The 15,193-nt window shown below is 35.3% G+C and overlaps 1 protein-coding gene across 1 annotated transcript in view; it reads left to right on the top strand.

Annotated features, from left to right (window-relative positions):
- The window catches only part of MAN1A2 (mannosidase alpha class 1A member 2), a 176,936-nt gene that overhangs the window by 30,615 nt on the left and 131,128 nt on the right, over positions 1-15,193 (top strand). Inside the window, exons 2-3 of the mRNA XM_010374015.2 lie at positions 4,626-4,881; positions 8,363-8,459. Coding sequence (XP_010372317.1) covers positions 4,626-4,881; positions 8,363-8,459 — 353 coding nt within the window. The remainder of the gene's footprint in view (positions 1-4,625; positions 4,882-8,362; positions 8,460-15,193) is intronic.

Here is a 15,193-nt window from a genome sequence, read left to right as displayed (position 1 = left end):
TTAATTTTAATATGGATTTTGATATTTAATATTCATTTGCATTGCCTGCCCTGTAGTCAGAGCTGCTGTTTACAACTTTTTTTTTTTTTTTTTTTTTTTTTTTTTTTGAGACGGAGTTTCGCTTTTGTTGGCTCAGGCTGGAGTGCCATGGTGCGATCTCAGCTTAGTGACACCTCTGCCTTCCAGGTTCAAGCAATTCTTCTGGCCCAGCCTCCTGAGTAGCTGGAATTACAGGCGCCTACCAGCATGCCCAGCTAATTTTTGTATTTTTAGTAGAGACGGGGTTTCACCATGTTGGCCAGGCTGGTCTCGAACTCCTGACCTCAGGTGATCCACCCACCTTGGCCTCCCAAATTACTGGGATTACAGGTGTGAGCCGCCACACTCGGCCTTACAACTCTTTTGACTGTTTGTAGCCTCATGATGATCTGTAGACTTTCTATATCATATTCATTTCAGATGGGGTCTTAGAATCTGTATTTGCATTTTAGTATTTTTAAACACCTATTATATGCCAGGTATTGTGCTAGATAGGCATTGACGGATACATTGGAACAAAAATCAGATGGGGTCTCTGAACTTAATGGAGTTAATAGTCATCAGGAGAGACAGGCGTTACTCAAAGAATCACATGTGGTTAAGTACTATGAAGGAAAGATACATGGTGCCATCAGAATGTATATTAGGGAGATTTGTCTAATATAGGAGATACCTGAAGAAGTTATGATTGATCAGTGACTTGAAGGTAAAGAAGGAATTGTAAGAGTGTTTTAAGCGAGGAAACCTTATGCATATGGGGCTATTGATGGGAAAGAAAATGGTGCGTAAAAGAACTGAAAAGAGGTGGCTGGGCGCGGTGGCTCATGCCTGTAATCCCAGCACTTTGGGAGCCTGAGGTGGGCAGATTGCCTGACCTCAGGAGTTCGCGACCAGCCTGGGCAACATGGTGAAACCCCGTCTCTCCTAAAATATAAAAAATTAGCTGGGCGTGGCGGCATGTGCCTGTAGCCCCAGCTTCTTGGGAGGCTAAAGCAGGAGAATCTGTTGAACCTGGGAGGCAGGGGTTGCAGTGAGCTGAGATCGTGCCACTCTGCACTCTAACCTGGGTGACAGAGGGAGACTCCAGTTCCAAAAAAAAAAAAAAAAAAAAAAAAAAGAACGAAAGGAGGTGTGTGGCTGTAGAACAGAGAGGTAGATGAGTGTGTATTAGATGAAGCTTAAGAGATAGATAGAAAGTACATTATACAGAATTCCTTAATAGGCCATAATATAATAGAATTCCTTAGGATAAGGGAAGCCATGAAGTGTTTTAAATGAGAGAGAGTCATAGTCTGAATAATTTCAGAAAACACATTGGGTCTATAGTATGGATGGTGAATAGCTTGTGCGTGGGTGGGGCTGTGGTTGGAGAGTGAATGTGTGAAGACTATTGGAAGCGTATTACAATAGTTTAGGTGAGGCATGATGGTAACCTCCTTATTGTGGTTCCATCACACGCTAAAAAGAGTATGCAGAAAAGAAGGACTATGATTAAGTAAGTTCAAGAAGTGTTATGTTAGGCAACTCTATTGCAGAACTTCTCAGGGCTTTTAAAATGCCCACGTGCGTGGTGAAACTCTGCAAGGGGATATGGGATATTTTGTGGCATGTATGTCTTGCCCCACACAGGGTGGGCTCTAGAAAGTGGTGTGTAATACCTGTTCGTGGAAGTTCACTGGTAGGTGAAGATGCTTTCTGAGTGATAACATATGAGCTATTGCAAACATGGTTGGGGGCTTCCACATGCCATGTAACAATAACTTGGGAATAACATGGTACTCGGAGATAGAAATGGAAAGCTTGTTTTCCTGGGGAAATCTCCCCATTTGTCATCGGGACAGAAAATTACCCTTGAAAGAGCCGGTCTTCCCCATTTGATGTTGCTCTTCCTTGGGGCTCTTTTCCAGGTCCTCTGTTTTTCTGAATCTGTGTGCATGCTTGCACCGTGAGTGGGTGAGTTGGGAAATTTTCAGCTGGGAATGTCAGAGTACCCACTGATAGTTACTCCGTAGAATCTGAAATCTGGGGACAATTGAGGGCCGTGGTGGTAACTCATGATAGCAGGCACTTTCCCTCTTTCTCTTCTGTCCTGAACCATGTTGGCCATTTGACCTCAGGCTTATTGTCTCTTGATTGCAAGATGGCTCTCTTAGCTTTAGGCTTCACAAATACATTTGAAGACAGGAATAGGAGGTTGGGTAGGTTTAGACTTAGCAGCTAAAGGCCCTTTTCTCAACTGGCTCTGTCCATTTGTTAATACGTAAAGGAAAATTCCTGATAATTCCATTTTTTCTCTTTGGTTGAAATAGAGTTTTATGGCTACCCTTAGCTGCAAGGGCAGCTGGGAAAGACTTGATTAACATAGACGGATTATGATCTGTTCTCTAGGGGTAGTAGCACAGTGTTTTTCTGTTGGCAAAATGTGGGGCTGGGATTGGAAGGCCCTTGGGTGTTTCTGCCTTGGATATCTTATTTAAGACTTCATTCAGCATGATGATGCCCTTGTCTGCCTGAGTCGCCTGAACAGATCAGCCCTCATGTCATTTTCTCATGGATTCATTCAGGGGCCAGCATTAGTTCCCTGCCCTATTCCTCCTACATCCATCCAGTCTGTCTGTAGGCCCCATGGATTCTTCCTCACTGATGATTGACCTTTTCTGTTGCTGACTGTTTAGCCTGCTTCACCTCCCTCTCCTTTTTCTCTCTCGTTTCTTTTATCAGCACCTTCTCAGTGCTAATAACCCATTTTTTTCTCTAGTGTTTAACATTTTATTGTTAATACTAGATAATATTAGATTGTGAATTTTTCTTTTGGCATGCAGGTTTATGATTTAACACATGTGCTATTCATGTAACTACCATCATAATTATATATGTAACAATTCTATCATTAAAAAAAAAACTCCCTTGTGTTATTTCTTTATAGTTAGCCCATCCCTCATTCATAACTCCTGGCTATCACTAATCTATTCACCATCCCTCTTTTTTGAGAATGTCATATAAATGGAATTATATAGTATACAACCTTTTGAAATTGGCTTATTTCTCTCAGATAAGAATGCCTTTGAGATCCATTCAAGGAGTGTGTATAAACAATTCACTCCTTTTCATTGCTGAGTAGTAGTCCATAGTGTGGACATACCACAGTTTTGTTTAACCATTTACTTGTTGGAGGATATCTGGATTGTTTTCAGTTTTTGCCTGTTACGGATTAAGCCACTATAAACATTTGTGTATAGTCCTTTGTCTTCCATTTTTTTCATTATGACAAAATACAATTAACATAAAATTTACCATCTTAACCATTTTAACGTATACAATTCAGTAGCATTACTATACAACCATCACCATCATCCATTTCCAGAACTCTTTCCATCTTGCAAACCTGAAACTGTACCCATTAAACAATAACTTCTCATTGTCCCATCTCTAGTCCCTGGCTACCACCATTCTACTTTTTGTCTCTAGGGTTTTGCCTTCTTTAAATACCTTCTACAAGTAGAATCATACAGTATTTGTCTTTTTGTGACCAGCTTGTATAAAGCTTTTCTTTTCTTTTTTTTTTTTAATGATCACAAGTATTTATTTCTTTGAGATAAATGCCAAGAAGTGCATTTGCAGGATTCTATGTTAGTTACATCTTTAGTTTTTTAAAAAAACCACAAACTTTTCCAAAGTGGAAAATTTTACACCATTTTACATTCTTACTAGCAATGTTGTAAGTTCAGCCATCTGCAGAGTTTGAATTAAATTTCTGGAGAGATTACCCTATTGACTGTTAGGTTAGGTGTTTACCCTTAGAGTAGTCATCGTTGGTTGGTTGATTTGGAAAAGAATGGTTTACAGTAAGTACCACTCTTGTATTCATTCCTGTGGATTGGGGTAGATATAGAGGGAATATTGAACTCTCTTTCACAAAAGTGGGGCTGGGTAGGAAACCGTGTAGGTGTCCATTGCAGTAGTGGTTTTCAAATCTGTGTGTACACCAGAATCATCTGAGGAGCTCTTCATTATATAGATTCATGGGTTTCATATAGACCTACTAAATTGGAATCTGGTTTTAACAAGGGTTCAAGAGAGTTTTAAGTAGTCATGCCAACATCTGTTGGGAATGTGACATTATAATATCTATGCACTTTTGAAAGTTTAAAGGTTTTAGAAGCATATGCTGTACTATATAAATGAAAAACTTCCTGTTCTCTTATCTTTTCCTCTTTTTCTTTGGCCTTATGTTTATATTTTTGTCTCTTCTCTGATACTTATTCTATTTTTATTTTCTCTCCTCCATTTAGTTTTCACTGGTGTCTATTTTTTGCAAGTGTCTATGGATAAGTTACTGTTATCTCTGTTCTTAGTATGGAAATTGTATAAAGAGATTATAAAGAGAGTTTGATCTTAGGCATTCAGGGTTCCTTTTCTTTCTCATACCACATCTGAATCTCTCTCACTGATAATTCTTTCCTTTTAATAGCAAAAGTAGAAAACAAGTTCCTGGGTTTAATGGAGAAACCTTTATGTTTTATATTTAAAGATTGACATTCTTAAGTAGGCTCACTCTTATGTTTTATTTCCTCCTTTTCTCACAGGGAAGAAGAAGAACGCCTGAGAAATAAAATTCGAGCTGATCATGAGAAGGCCTTGGAAGAAGCAAAAGAAAAATTAAGAAAGTCAAGAGAGGAAATTCGAGCAGAAATTCAGACAGAGAAAAATAAGGTAGTCCAAGAAATGAAGATAAAAGAGAACAAGCCACTGCCACCAGTCCCTATTCCCAACCTTGTAGGAATAAGTGGTGGAGACCCAGAAGATAGTGACATAAGAGAGAAAAGGGAAAAAATTAAAGAGGTAATAAGCTGAGTTTTGTGATATGGAGTGTTTGTGGATTTGTATTTGGATATAAACAAATGTGTATAATCTATGGTACCCTGTTTTTGATCTTTTTGTGCTTGGGTCATAGTTGTAGTATAGTTTCCAGGTTGGTAATAAGGACTAGAACTCTTTCTTTTTTCTTTTCTTTTCTTTTTTTTTTTTTAGTGTTGATTATAATGTAATTATTGGGCACTTAAAATATTTTTGATATGATGTTTAGATGGTTAGTGCCACTTATTCTTGTTCAGAGATCTTTTGAAATTCAGCATTTTATTAATAATATATCTGTATATAACTTACCATTGTCTAAGCAGTTTCTTCAATGTTCAGTTACAAAGGGACTCTGCTAGATACTATGTAGACCCCCTCATAAACATGCTTCTAAAGAGCTAGCATTGTATCTCCAGTTTTTTAAGGAACATGTCATGATACCCCTCAACTATACTGTAGATTAAAAACACATTCTTGGCCGGGCGCGGTGGCTCAAGCCTGTAATCCCAGCACTTTGGGAGGCCGAGACGGGCGGATCACGAGGTCAGGAGATCGAGACCATCCTGGCTAACACGGTGAAACCCCGTCTCTACTAAAAATACAAAAACTAGCCGGGCGAGGTGGCGGGCGCCTGTAGTCCCAGCTACTCGGGAGGTTGAGGCAGGAGAATGGCGTGAACCCGGGAGGCGGAGCTTGCAGTGAGCTGAGATCTGGCCACTGCACTCCAGCCTGGGCGGCAGAGCGAGACTCCGCCTCAAAAAAAAAAAAAAAACAAAAAACAAAAAACAAAAAAACACATTCCTTCCAAAAAGTCTCCATGGATTGAAAAATGGGAAATAATTGATTTCAAAATTCTTTAAATTTATTTAGCCTCAGAAGCCTTTCAATTTGTTATTCTGTAATTACTTAAAAGTAAAGAGAATACCAGATGGGAAGCATCTAGTGAATATTTGAGTTAAACTTTGTTAATTAGAACTCCTAAAAATTCTGATTGGAGTTTGTGATTATACTGCCTATGAAGAAAAATACTTTATCAGAGAGTAATTGTACCAACAATATTTGAGAAGGTTTAATTATTATAAAGTAAGATAAATTTAGTTCAAGTAATCAAATATCTATTTGGATATATTCTAGTAATGGATATGGAAGGTACAGCAGATGTTTTAAGCTTAGCCTTATGAATTATTATAAAACCTTGACCTTGATGGAGTAGAAATAGAGCTGTGCTCTGATTTTACCTCATGTCTAGAGTCTGTTTTATATGTAGACTACTTAAGGCACTTCCTTCAGACAGTGCTGGGAGAGACAGTGATAGATTTTGTTTTTTCAGATGCCTGACTTGCTTTTTTTCAGATGTCATTACAATGTACTGAAATACTTTTTTCAAATACGTAATAATTCAGGTGGATAACCATGTGTGTTCAGGGGACCCCCAGATGATCCTCAGGTTCAGTGATTCACCAGAAGTACTCATACAACTCAGCATATAGAAATATGTTTTAGTTTGCTGAACTTTTATCCTGTTATTTTACTGAAATTATTTATTAATTCTTAGAGCTTTTTTGTAGATTGCTTGTGATTTTTCTTATACATAGTCATGTCTTCTTTGAAGAGGTACTTTTCCTTTTTCCTTCTTGATTTTTATACCTTTTATTTTTTTTTTCTTGTCGTAATGCAGTGGCTAGGAAAATAAGCGCACTTATTTTCAACAACAATACATTGTTGAAAATAAGTGGTGAGAATGGACATGCTAGGTTTGTTCCCAGCTTTAGGGGTTAAGCATCTAGTCTTTTGCCATTAACTATGTTGTGTCAACTGTAGGTTTTTAAAAGATGCTGTTTATTAGGTTGAGGATGTCTCCTTGTAGTTGTAGTTTACTGAGAGTTTTATCATGAATGAGTGTTGAATTTTGTTAGATGCATTGTCTTCATTTGTCTCTAGATGACTGTATGTTTTTTTTTTCCTTTATTCTGTTAACATGGTAAATTACATTGGTTTTTGGATGTTAAATTAGTCTTATATTCCTGGGTTAAACTCCACTTTGTTATGGTATAGTATCCTTCTTAGATGTCGCTAATTTTTGTTAAGGAATTTTGCATCTGTGTTCTTGAGATACATTGGTCTTGAGTTTTCTTGTAATATCTTTGCTTGATTTTGGTGTCTGATTAATGCTGGCTGCATAAAGCAAGTTGGGAAATGTTTAATGAATAGTATGCTGTTAAATGAATAGATTTTTGGTACACCACAGTCTACTATTATATAATTCATCTGATATATAATTAAATACTCTGCTGTTGTGTAGCTCAGAATTCCTTGGGTTGTAAAACACTCTGCTCAAACTAAGTGATACAAGTAGTATTTATTGGTTTAATGGCTGTAAATAAGGGCTTCGAGTTTGGCTGAATCCAAGCCTGTAGATATTATTGTGAGTATTAAGCATCTGTCTCTCTTTCCTTTTGTTAGTTTTTCCATGTTGGCAGAGAACCATTATCAGCTCCAGGTTTATATATTACACAGATCATGATATTGCAGAATAAAAAAGTCCCTCTATCTCCTGGTGTCTATAACAATGTGTAAAAAGAACTTGATTGTTCCTACTTGAATCACATGTATCCATTCACTTTGTCTAGGGCAGGGGTTGACAGCTGCAACTTGTGGGCCAAATTCTGCTTGCTGTCTGTTTTAAAAATAAATTTTAGGTCGGGCGCGGTGGCTCAATCCCATAATCCCAGCACTTTAGGAGGCCAAGGCGGGCAGGTCACGAGGTCAGGAGATCGAGACCATTCTGGCTAACACGGTGAAACCCCGTCTCTACTAAAAATAACAAAAAAATAAGCTGGGCGTGGTGGCGGGCACCTGTAGTCCCAGGAGGCTGAGACAGGAGAATGGTGTGAACCCGGGAGGTGGAGCTTGCAGTGAGCTGAGCTTGGGTCACTGCATTCCAGCCTGGGCGACAGAGCGAGACTCCATCTCAAACAAAACAAAAATAAATAAAAATAAATTTTAATTTGAATACGACCATGTCCATTTCCTTCATATTATCTGGGACTGCTTTTGTGCTGTAACAGCAGAGTCAGTTTGTTGATTTCTGGTCTAAGGATAAGGGGTTTTCTAGCTAGACTGAGTTAATTGATGGTAGAAGCAGAGCCTCTTGATTGACAGCTCTGTCATATGTGAGGAAAGGGAGCTGTTCCCAAAAAGACTAACATTTCTCAGAAGGAAAGAATGCCAAACAGATATGTACTTCATGAAGAAACAGGACTTGTCCCATTTTTTCCTGTCATATAGATGAGATGAAACACAGTTATGTATGTTTTCATACTGATACAAATGTTAATTGAATAATATACTAATGTAGATCTAGAAGAATGGGCAAGGATATAGTAATAGAACCCAAAATTATATGAAATAAAAAAACAGTTTGTGAAAAATTTAACTTGATGGATTTTAATTTTTCTCTTTTCAGATGATGAAACATGCGTGGGATAACTATAGGACATATGGGTGGGGACATAATGAACTCAGACCTATTGCAAGGAAAGGACACTCCCCTAACATATTTGGTAAGGTTACTTTTTCTAATTACATTTCCATTTTCTACCTCCATCTTTTAAAACAAGATGTAACTTTTCAAAGTACTTTCTAAAATCTGAGTATTTCTGTGGAACTATAATTTGAAGAAGCATGTATGATTTTTGCAAGTGTCAGTCACAGTTAAGTTCCAGTTGCTTTCGAGTACACATGTATGTGGTAGATTTTCTATTTACATATGGATGCTTTAGTCATTTATGTGAGTATTTAAAAGCTTTTTTTTGGCATTTTTTTCTTTAGTGTCAGGAAAAGTAGGCACCTACTTGTCATTTTTTTCTTCAACACAATACCTATTCTGATATTCATGTTACAGAGGAAGAGGGGAAGGATAGGAAATTCTTGTAGTTCTGTGTACATTTTTTTAAAAAGTGACCTATCCAGGGTGATTGGGTTACTGAATTCAGTGGGTTATGTTGTACATTCACAGTTCCTAAGGAAAAATTAACAATGTGTTCTGTGAATGGAGGTTTGGGGAAGCGCTGTGTTCATCTTGAGTTTGTTCATCCTATTTTCCTTGAGCTCAGTTCACCTGTAAAACTTCCCAGTTTAACTTACTCAACTAATTTAACAACTTTTACTAAACCCTAAGGTAAGTCTTGAGAATTGTTAAGCTACTCTTTGTAGTCTTCACTCCTTTCCACCATTTTAAATGCTTCTCAATGTGACTTGATGATTGTCTTTTAAGTAATGATAGATGAAGCAAGAAAATTTTAATGGGCTAAAAAGACACAAACTAGTTATATGCAGTCTGATTCTCTTTATTACCTGTAATAAACCATCACAGTAATTCAAATAACAGCAATTTTCTTTTTGACACTAGGGAAGGATTTTTCTAATGCTGTGACTTTTCTTATAATTTGTTCATTGTTGCTTGTTTTGGTCAAAAAAGAAAATGTCTTAAAAAATAATTTCTGTTGGGTTTGGAAGATGTTGTGGTAGAGGAGTAAAGGAAAAAAGTTTCCTCTAGGTAATCAGTGACTACCAGAGACTTCATAATATGATATTTAATTTATCAGCCATCATGTAATGAAATAAAGTATATTTTCTTAGCAAAGTTTTGGACTGGAAAGTTCTTACTGCTTTGTGGATGTCACAGTATGAGGCGTTAGTGCAATAAAGACATTAAATTTAATAGTCAAAGTTAGAACCTCCCTTCGAGTAACTATTCCTTTATGTTAAACTCAATGGTAAATTGTGAGCCTTTTAAAAAGATTGGAGTATAAAAATGTATTGAAAATAAAAATTGGATGTTAATTTTTTACTTTTTTCAAATGGTGTTTCTCAGAACATCTAATGTATTAATATTTATCAAATAGATACTGGTCCTATCTGTTTGCCAAATAAATACTGCTGCTTTAGTAAACTTTAAAGATAGAAGAAAATTAATTTGACACTTGGGAAACATCTAATGTGAGAAGAAAATTATAGTGAAATGGTAGAAAAAGAAAATCTGCAGAATTTTCAATAGTCAAAATTAGGTGCTGCTTATTTTTTATTTAATTTTTGAGTGGTTACAGTTACTTTTCCAGCCAGATAAGCTACGTAGGAATAGATTATTATTATATTTTGTCTTGTGTTTGTAGCTATGCAGTTAGTTTGTTAAAGGATTATTTTTTATAGTTTAATACTTTGTTTCCTACTTACTCTGTTTCTTTTGTGTATCTCAAATTCTTGCCAGTAAGTACAATTTTGAGTTTTTTTAAAATATATTTTTTGATTTTTTCTGTTTCTAAAAAACAGTAAAAGTCTAAGAGAAGGGTGGTAAGTAGTTCTCAGTGTCTCATTTGACATCCCAAATTTAGTACGCGTTTACAGAATAGGAATATATAGGTGGATATGGAACCTTTGCTTGCAATATTCTAGATTTTAGGGAAAACATTAACTTAAAACACGCCCCTTTTTGTTACCCTCAATTGTTAAACAGTTCTTTTATATGGTAACTGAGATAGGGGCTCCTCTGACTTCTGTCCAGTTCTTGGCATCAGAGTCCTCTTTTCGTGCAGATAACAGAAAATCCATTGCAAAATGGCTTAAACTAAAAAGGAAACTTAATCAGCTGAATGAATTCCTGGTGTATATCTGATTCTACCTGAGCTTTTTTACTTTATCTTTTCTGTTTTCCTGTTTGTTGATATAATCAAGCTGGTTTCTTAGCAGAATGGCTGCAGCAGTTTGAAGCTTCATATCTTCATACTACCACATCTGTAGGAAAGAGAACACTGTAGAGAAGAGAGCACTTGGATGTCTTAGAAATATAATTGAAATACTCACTGTTTCTTATTGTTTCTGATTAGGTCTTGTGCCCACTGTTGAACCAAATGCTGTACTTAGGAGCATGGGACATGTTCTTTTTGTTTTGCTTAGTTAGGGCCTGGCTCTGGAGCCAGGAGAGGGGAGAGGGAAATGTTGCTGGATGCAAGTTAGCACTGATACTAATTATTCTAACAGTGATTAATAGTTAGAATGACTGGGTGCAGTGGCAGTTAGTCCCAGCTCCACAGGAGGTTGAGATAGGAGGATCGCCTGGGGCCAGGAGACCAAGGCTACAGGGTGCCATGATCATGATGCCTGTGAATAGCCACTGTGCCCTAACTTTGGCAACATAGCAAAACTCTTTCTCTTAAAAAAAAAAATGCAGAATGCTTTCTATTTAGATGTTCTGGAAAATAGAAGTCTTGTTAAGGATAGGTCTTTTTGCATGAAGAAGAAATTATTTTAACTTGGGAAAAGATTATTCTTTGATTTTGCAATGCTTTTTGAAGGGTGCATTTTATTTTCCAGGTGTCTGTGTGTGTATATGTGTGTGTATTTATATGTAAATAAGTTCCTTTTGTTATTTCTGACTAAAGGTGTTTTGATTTGTACATGTTTTGTTGAAGATTGTTGCTTTATATTAATAAGAGATATTGTTCTGTACTTTTCTTATCTTTGTCTTGTTTTGGTATCAGAGTAATGCTGGACTCAAAATGATTTGGGAAGTGTTTTCTGCTTTTCATTTTTCGGGATGAGATTGTTTAGCATTGGTTTTATTTTTTTCTTAAATGTTTGGTATATGTGGCTGAAGAAACCACTTGCATCTGGAACTTTTTTTTTTTCTTGAAGGTTTTTAAACTACAAACTTAATGTCTTTAATAATAAGGACCATTCAGTTTATCTGTTTCATTTTGGGTGTATTTTGGTAATTTGTCGTTTTTGAGTAATTGGTCTGGTTTTAGCTAAGTTATTGATTTTTTATGCATAGAATTGTTTGGAGTATTGCCTTGTCATTTGAATGTCTGTGGCAGCTGTAGTAATAATAATCCCCTTTCATTTCTAGTATTAGTGATTTATGTTTTGTCTCCTCTTTTGTCCTGCTAGAAGTTTATTTATTTTATCGATCTTTTCAAGGAAACAACTTTTGGGTTCATTGATCTTTGTAATGTTTTGTTTGTGTTTTCATTTCTTTGATTTCTACTCTTTATTGTTTTCTTCTTTTGCATGATTTGGGTTCGTTTTGCTCTTGTTTTTCTAGTGTCGTGAAGTAGAAACCTAGATTATTGACCAGAGATCCTCTTCTCTAATGTATTTGTTACCGTAAACTTTCTAACTGCTGCTTTTGCTGCATTCCTGAGGTTTTGATATATTTTCATTTTCATTCAATTCAGTGTTTTAAAATTTTCCTTGAGTAAGTTTAAGTATTTAGAGTTTTAAAAAATCTTTCTGTTACACATTTCTTGTTTTAATTCTGTTAGGATCAGAGAATGTACTTCACATAATTTTAATTCTTTTAAATTATTTTTGGTTTGCTTTCTGACAGAGGTTTGTCTTGGTGAATTTTCCATTTGTGCTTAGAAATAATGGTATGTGTATATTCTGCTGTTCTTGTGTGGAACGGTCTGTTGATGTCAGTTAGATCCCATTGGTTAATGGGGTTGTTCAGGCTGTCTCTATCTTAGTTGGTTTTCTGCCTCGTTCTGTCAGTTACTGAGAGAGGGATGTTGGAGTTCTCAACTCTTATTTTGGACTTCTTTCAGTTGTCAACTTTTGCTTCATGTAATTTGAGGTACTCTTGTCAGGTGTTTGTCCATTAAGGATGATGCATTCTTAGGAGCACCACTAAAGCCCTAGTATCAAAACCAGACAAATATATTTATAAGAAAAGGAAACTGTAGAGCAGTATCTCTTATGAACATAGACGTAAGAGTATTTAACTAAATTTTAGTAAATCTTATTGAGTAATAGAGTTGTCCTTTGGTATCCATGGAGGATTGGTTTCAGGACCCCAGAGAATACCAAATTCTACAGATACCCAAGTCCCTTGTATGAAATAGTATATAATATTTGCATATAACCTAAGCATATCTCTCATATATTTAAAATTATCTCTAGATTACTTAGAATACCTAATACAATAGAAATAGTTGTTATACTGTATCTTAAAATTTTTGGTTTTTAAAAATTGCTGTATTGTTATTTTAAAAATATTTTCCCCAAATATTTTCCATCTACTGTTGGTTGAACCTGTGGATATGGAACTGGTGAATACTGAAGGCTGAGTGTATGTTATGTTATGACTAAGTGGAGTTTATCATAGAGATACATGGTAGGTTTTACATTTGGAAATTAGTGTAGTTTAAGATATCAGTATAATAAAAGAGAAAAATCATAGGATTATCCCAGGAGTTGGAGAAAAAGCATTTAATAACATTTAACAACCATCCATGATAAAAACTGTCAGCATACTAAATTAGAAAGGGGATTTCTTTAACTTGATAAAGAAAATTTCAAAGCAACAACAATAAGCAAAAAATGCAAAATACACCCCACATACTTAGTATTGAAAGACTATATGCTTTCTCCTAAGATTGCAAGCTAGGCAAATGTGTCTACTCTCTCACTTTTATGTAACATTGTACTGGAGATCCTAGCCAGTACACTAAGGCAGAAAAAAGAGAAAGAAAAAAAAAAAGAGTAAATATTGGAAATGAAGAAGTAAAACTGTCTTTACATTTTTAGTCAACATAATTGCCCATAGAGAGAATCCTAGGGAATGTACCAAAAAAAAAAAAAAAAAAAAGGTACTAGAATAAACAAATTTAGTAATGTTATAGGATACAAGTTTAATATGCAAAACCAATTATATGTATTGGTATACTTGCAACAAACAGTTATAAATGCAGTTTAAAACATAAAGTCATTTGCAGTAGTATCAAAAAATATGAACTATATGTGTATAAATTTGATGAAATATGTACAGAACCTGTACATAAAGAAAACTTTATATTGTTTTTGAGAGAAATTTAAAAGGACTTAATGGAGAGAAATGCCATGTTCGTGAATTTGAAAACTCAATATTGTTGGGATGTTAATTCTTTCTAAATTTATGTTTAAATTTAGAGTAGTCCAGTCAAAATGACACTAGACTTTTCTGTAGAAATTGGCAAGTTGATTCTAAAATCTGTGAAAATACAAAGCACTTAGAATAGTCAAGTAATTTTTTTTAAAAAACAAAGTTGAAGGATTTGCACTACCTGATTTTATAATTTACAGTAAAGCTACAGTTGAGGACAGTATGGTTTTAGCATAAGGATGGGCATAGAGATCTGTGGAAAAGAATAGAAATAGAAGTGCACATACATGGTTAATTGATTTTCAACAAAGATGCTGAGGTAATTCAGTGATTAAAAGGATAGCCTTTCCAACACATGGTGCTGGGTCAACTGTATATTTGTATGGGGAAATAATGAACTTTGCCTCTTCTTTCAACATTGTGTACAAAAATGGATCACAGAGCTAATATAAAAGCTAAAAGTAAAAAACTTTTAGTAGAAAACACTTGAGAACATCTTTGTGACTTTGAGGTTAGCAAGGATTTTTTAGAATACAAAAAGCATCAAGTATAAAAGAAAAATGTGGGTAAATTGGACTTAATGAAAACTGAAGATTTCTGCTCCCCAAAGACATCAGGAAATTGGAAAGACAAACTACAGACTTGGAGAAGATATTTGAAATACATACATAAGGATGTATCCAGAATATATAAATACTTCCCCACCCAATGAGGTATATGAATAGCCAATAAGCACATCAATAAGCAGGGAAAGTAAAATTAACACCACAATGGAATATTTCTACACACCCATTAACATGTCTAAAATTTGAAGATCAACAATATCAAGTATTGACAAGGATGCTAGAGCAACTATAACTGTTACACATTGTATTGGGAGTGTAAAATGGTACACTGTGGAAAGCAGTTTGTCAGTTTCTTATAAACTTACTGTATAGCCTAGCAATTCCACTCCTAAATATTTCCTTGGTGTTCACGAATGAGATCAGGTGTAGTTGTATGTTTCTTAGTAAATTCGATTTTTTTTCCCATCGATATACAGAATTTACAAATTGAATTTTAAGATCTTTTTCCCTATGTTGTATAAAAGTTTGTATAGAATGGGAGTTATCCTTAAAATTAAAGTAGTATTCATTCTGTGAAACTTCCAGAGCATGGTATTTTGATAGTGGGTAGCTCCTTAAAAACTTACTTCCTGTGTTTTTCAGTCTGTTTGTTTAGATTTTCTGTTTCTTCTTTCATAAGTCGAAAATAGTATTTCTTGAGAAAGATCAAATTTATTGTGAATATATGAATAAAGTGGACCTTTTATAATTTTAAAAAATTTTCTCTGTGCTTGTCTGTTGTTGCATTTTTATTTATTATTTTGTGTTTTGT

This window comes from Rhinopithecus roxellana, chromosome 8 (genome assembly GCF_007565055.1).
Source record: "Rhinopithecus roxellana isolate Shanxi Qingling chromosome 8, ASM756505v1, whole genome shotgun sequence".
NCBI classification, from domain to species: domain Eukaryota; kingdom Metazoa; phylum Chordata; class Mammalia; order Primates; family Cercopithecidae; genus Rhinopithecus; species Rhinopithecus roxellana.
This window is presented reverse-complemented; position numbering and strand designations above follow the sequence as displayed.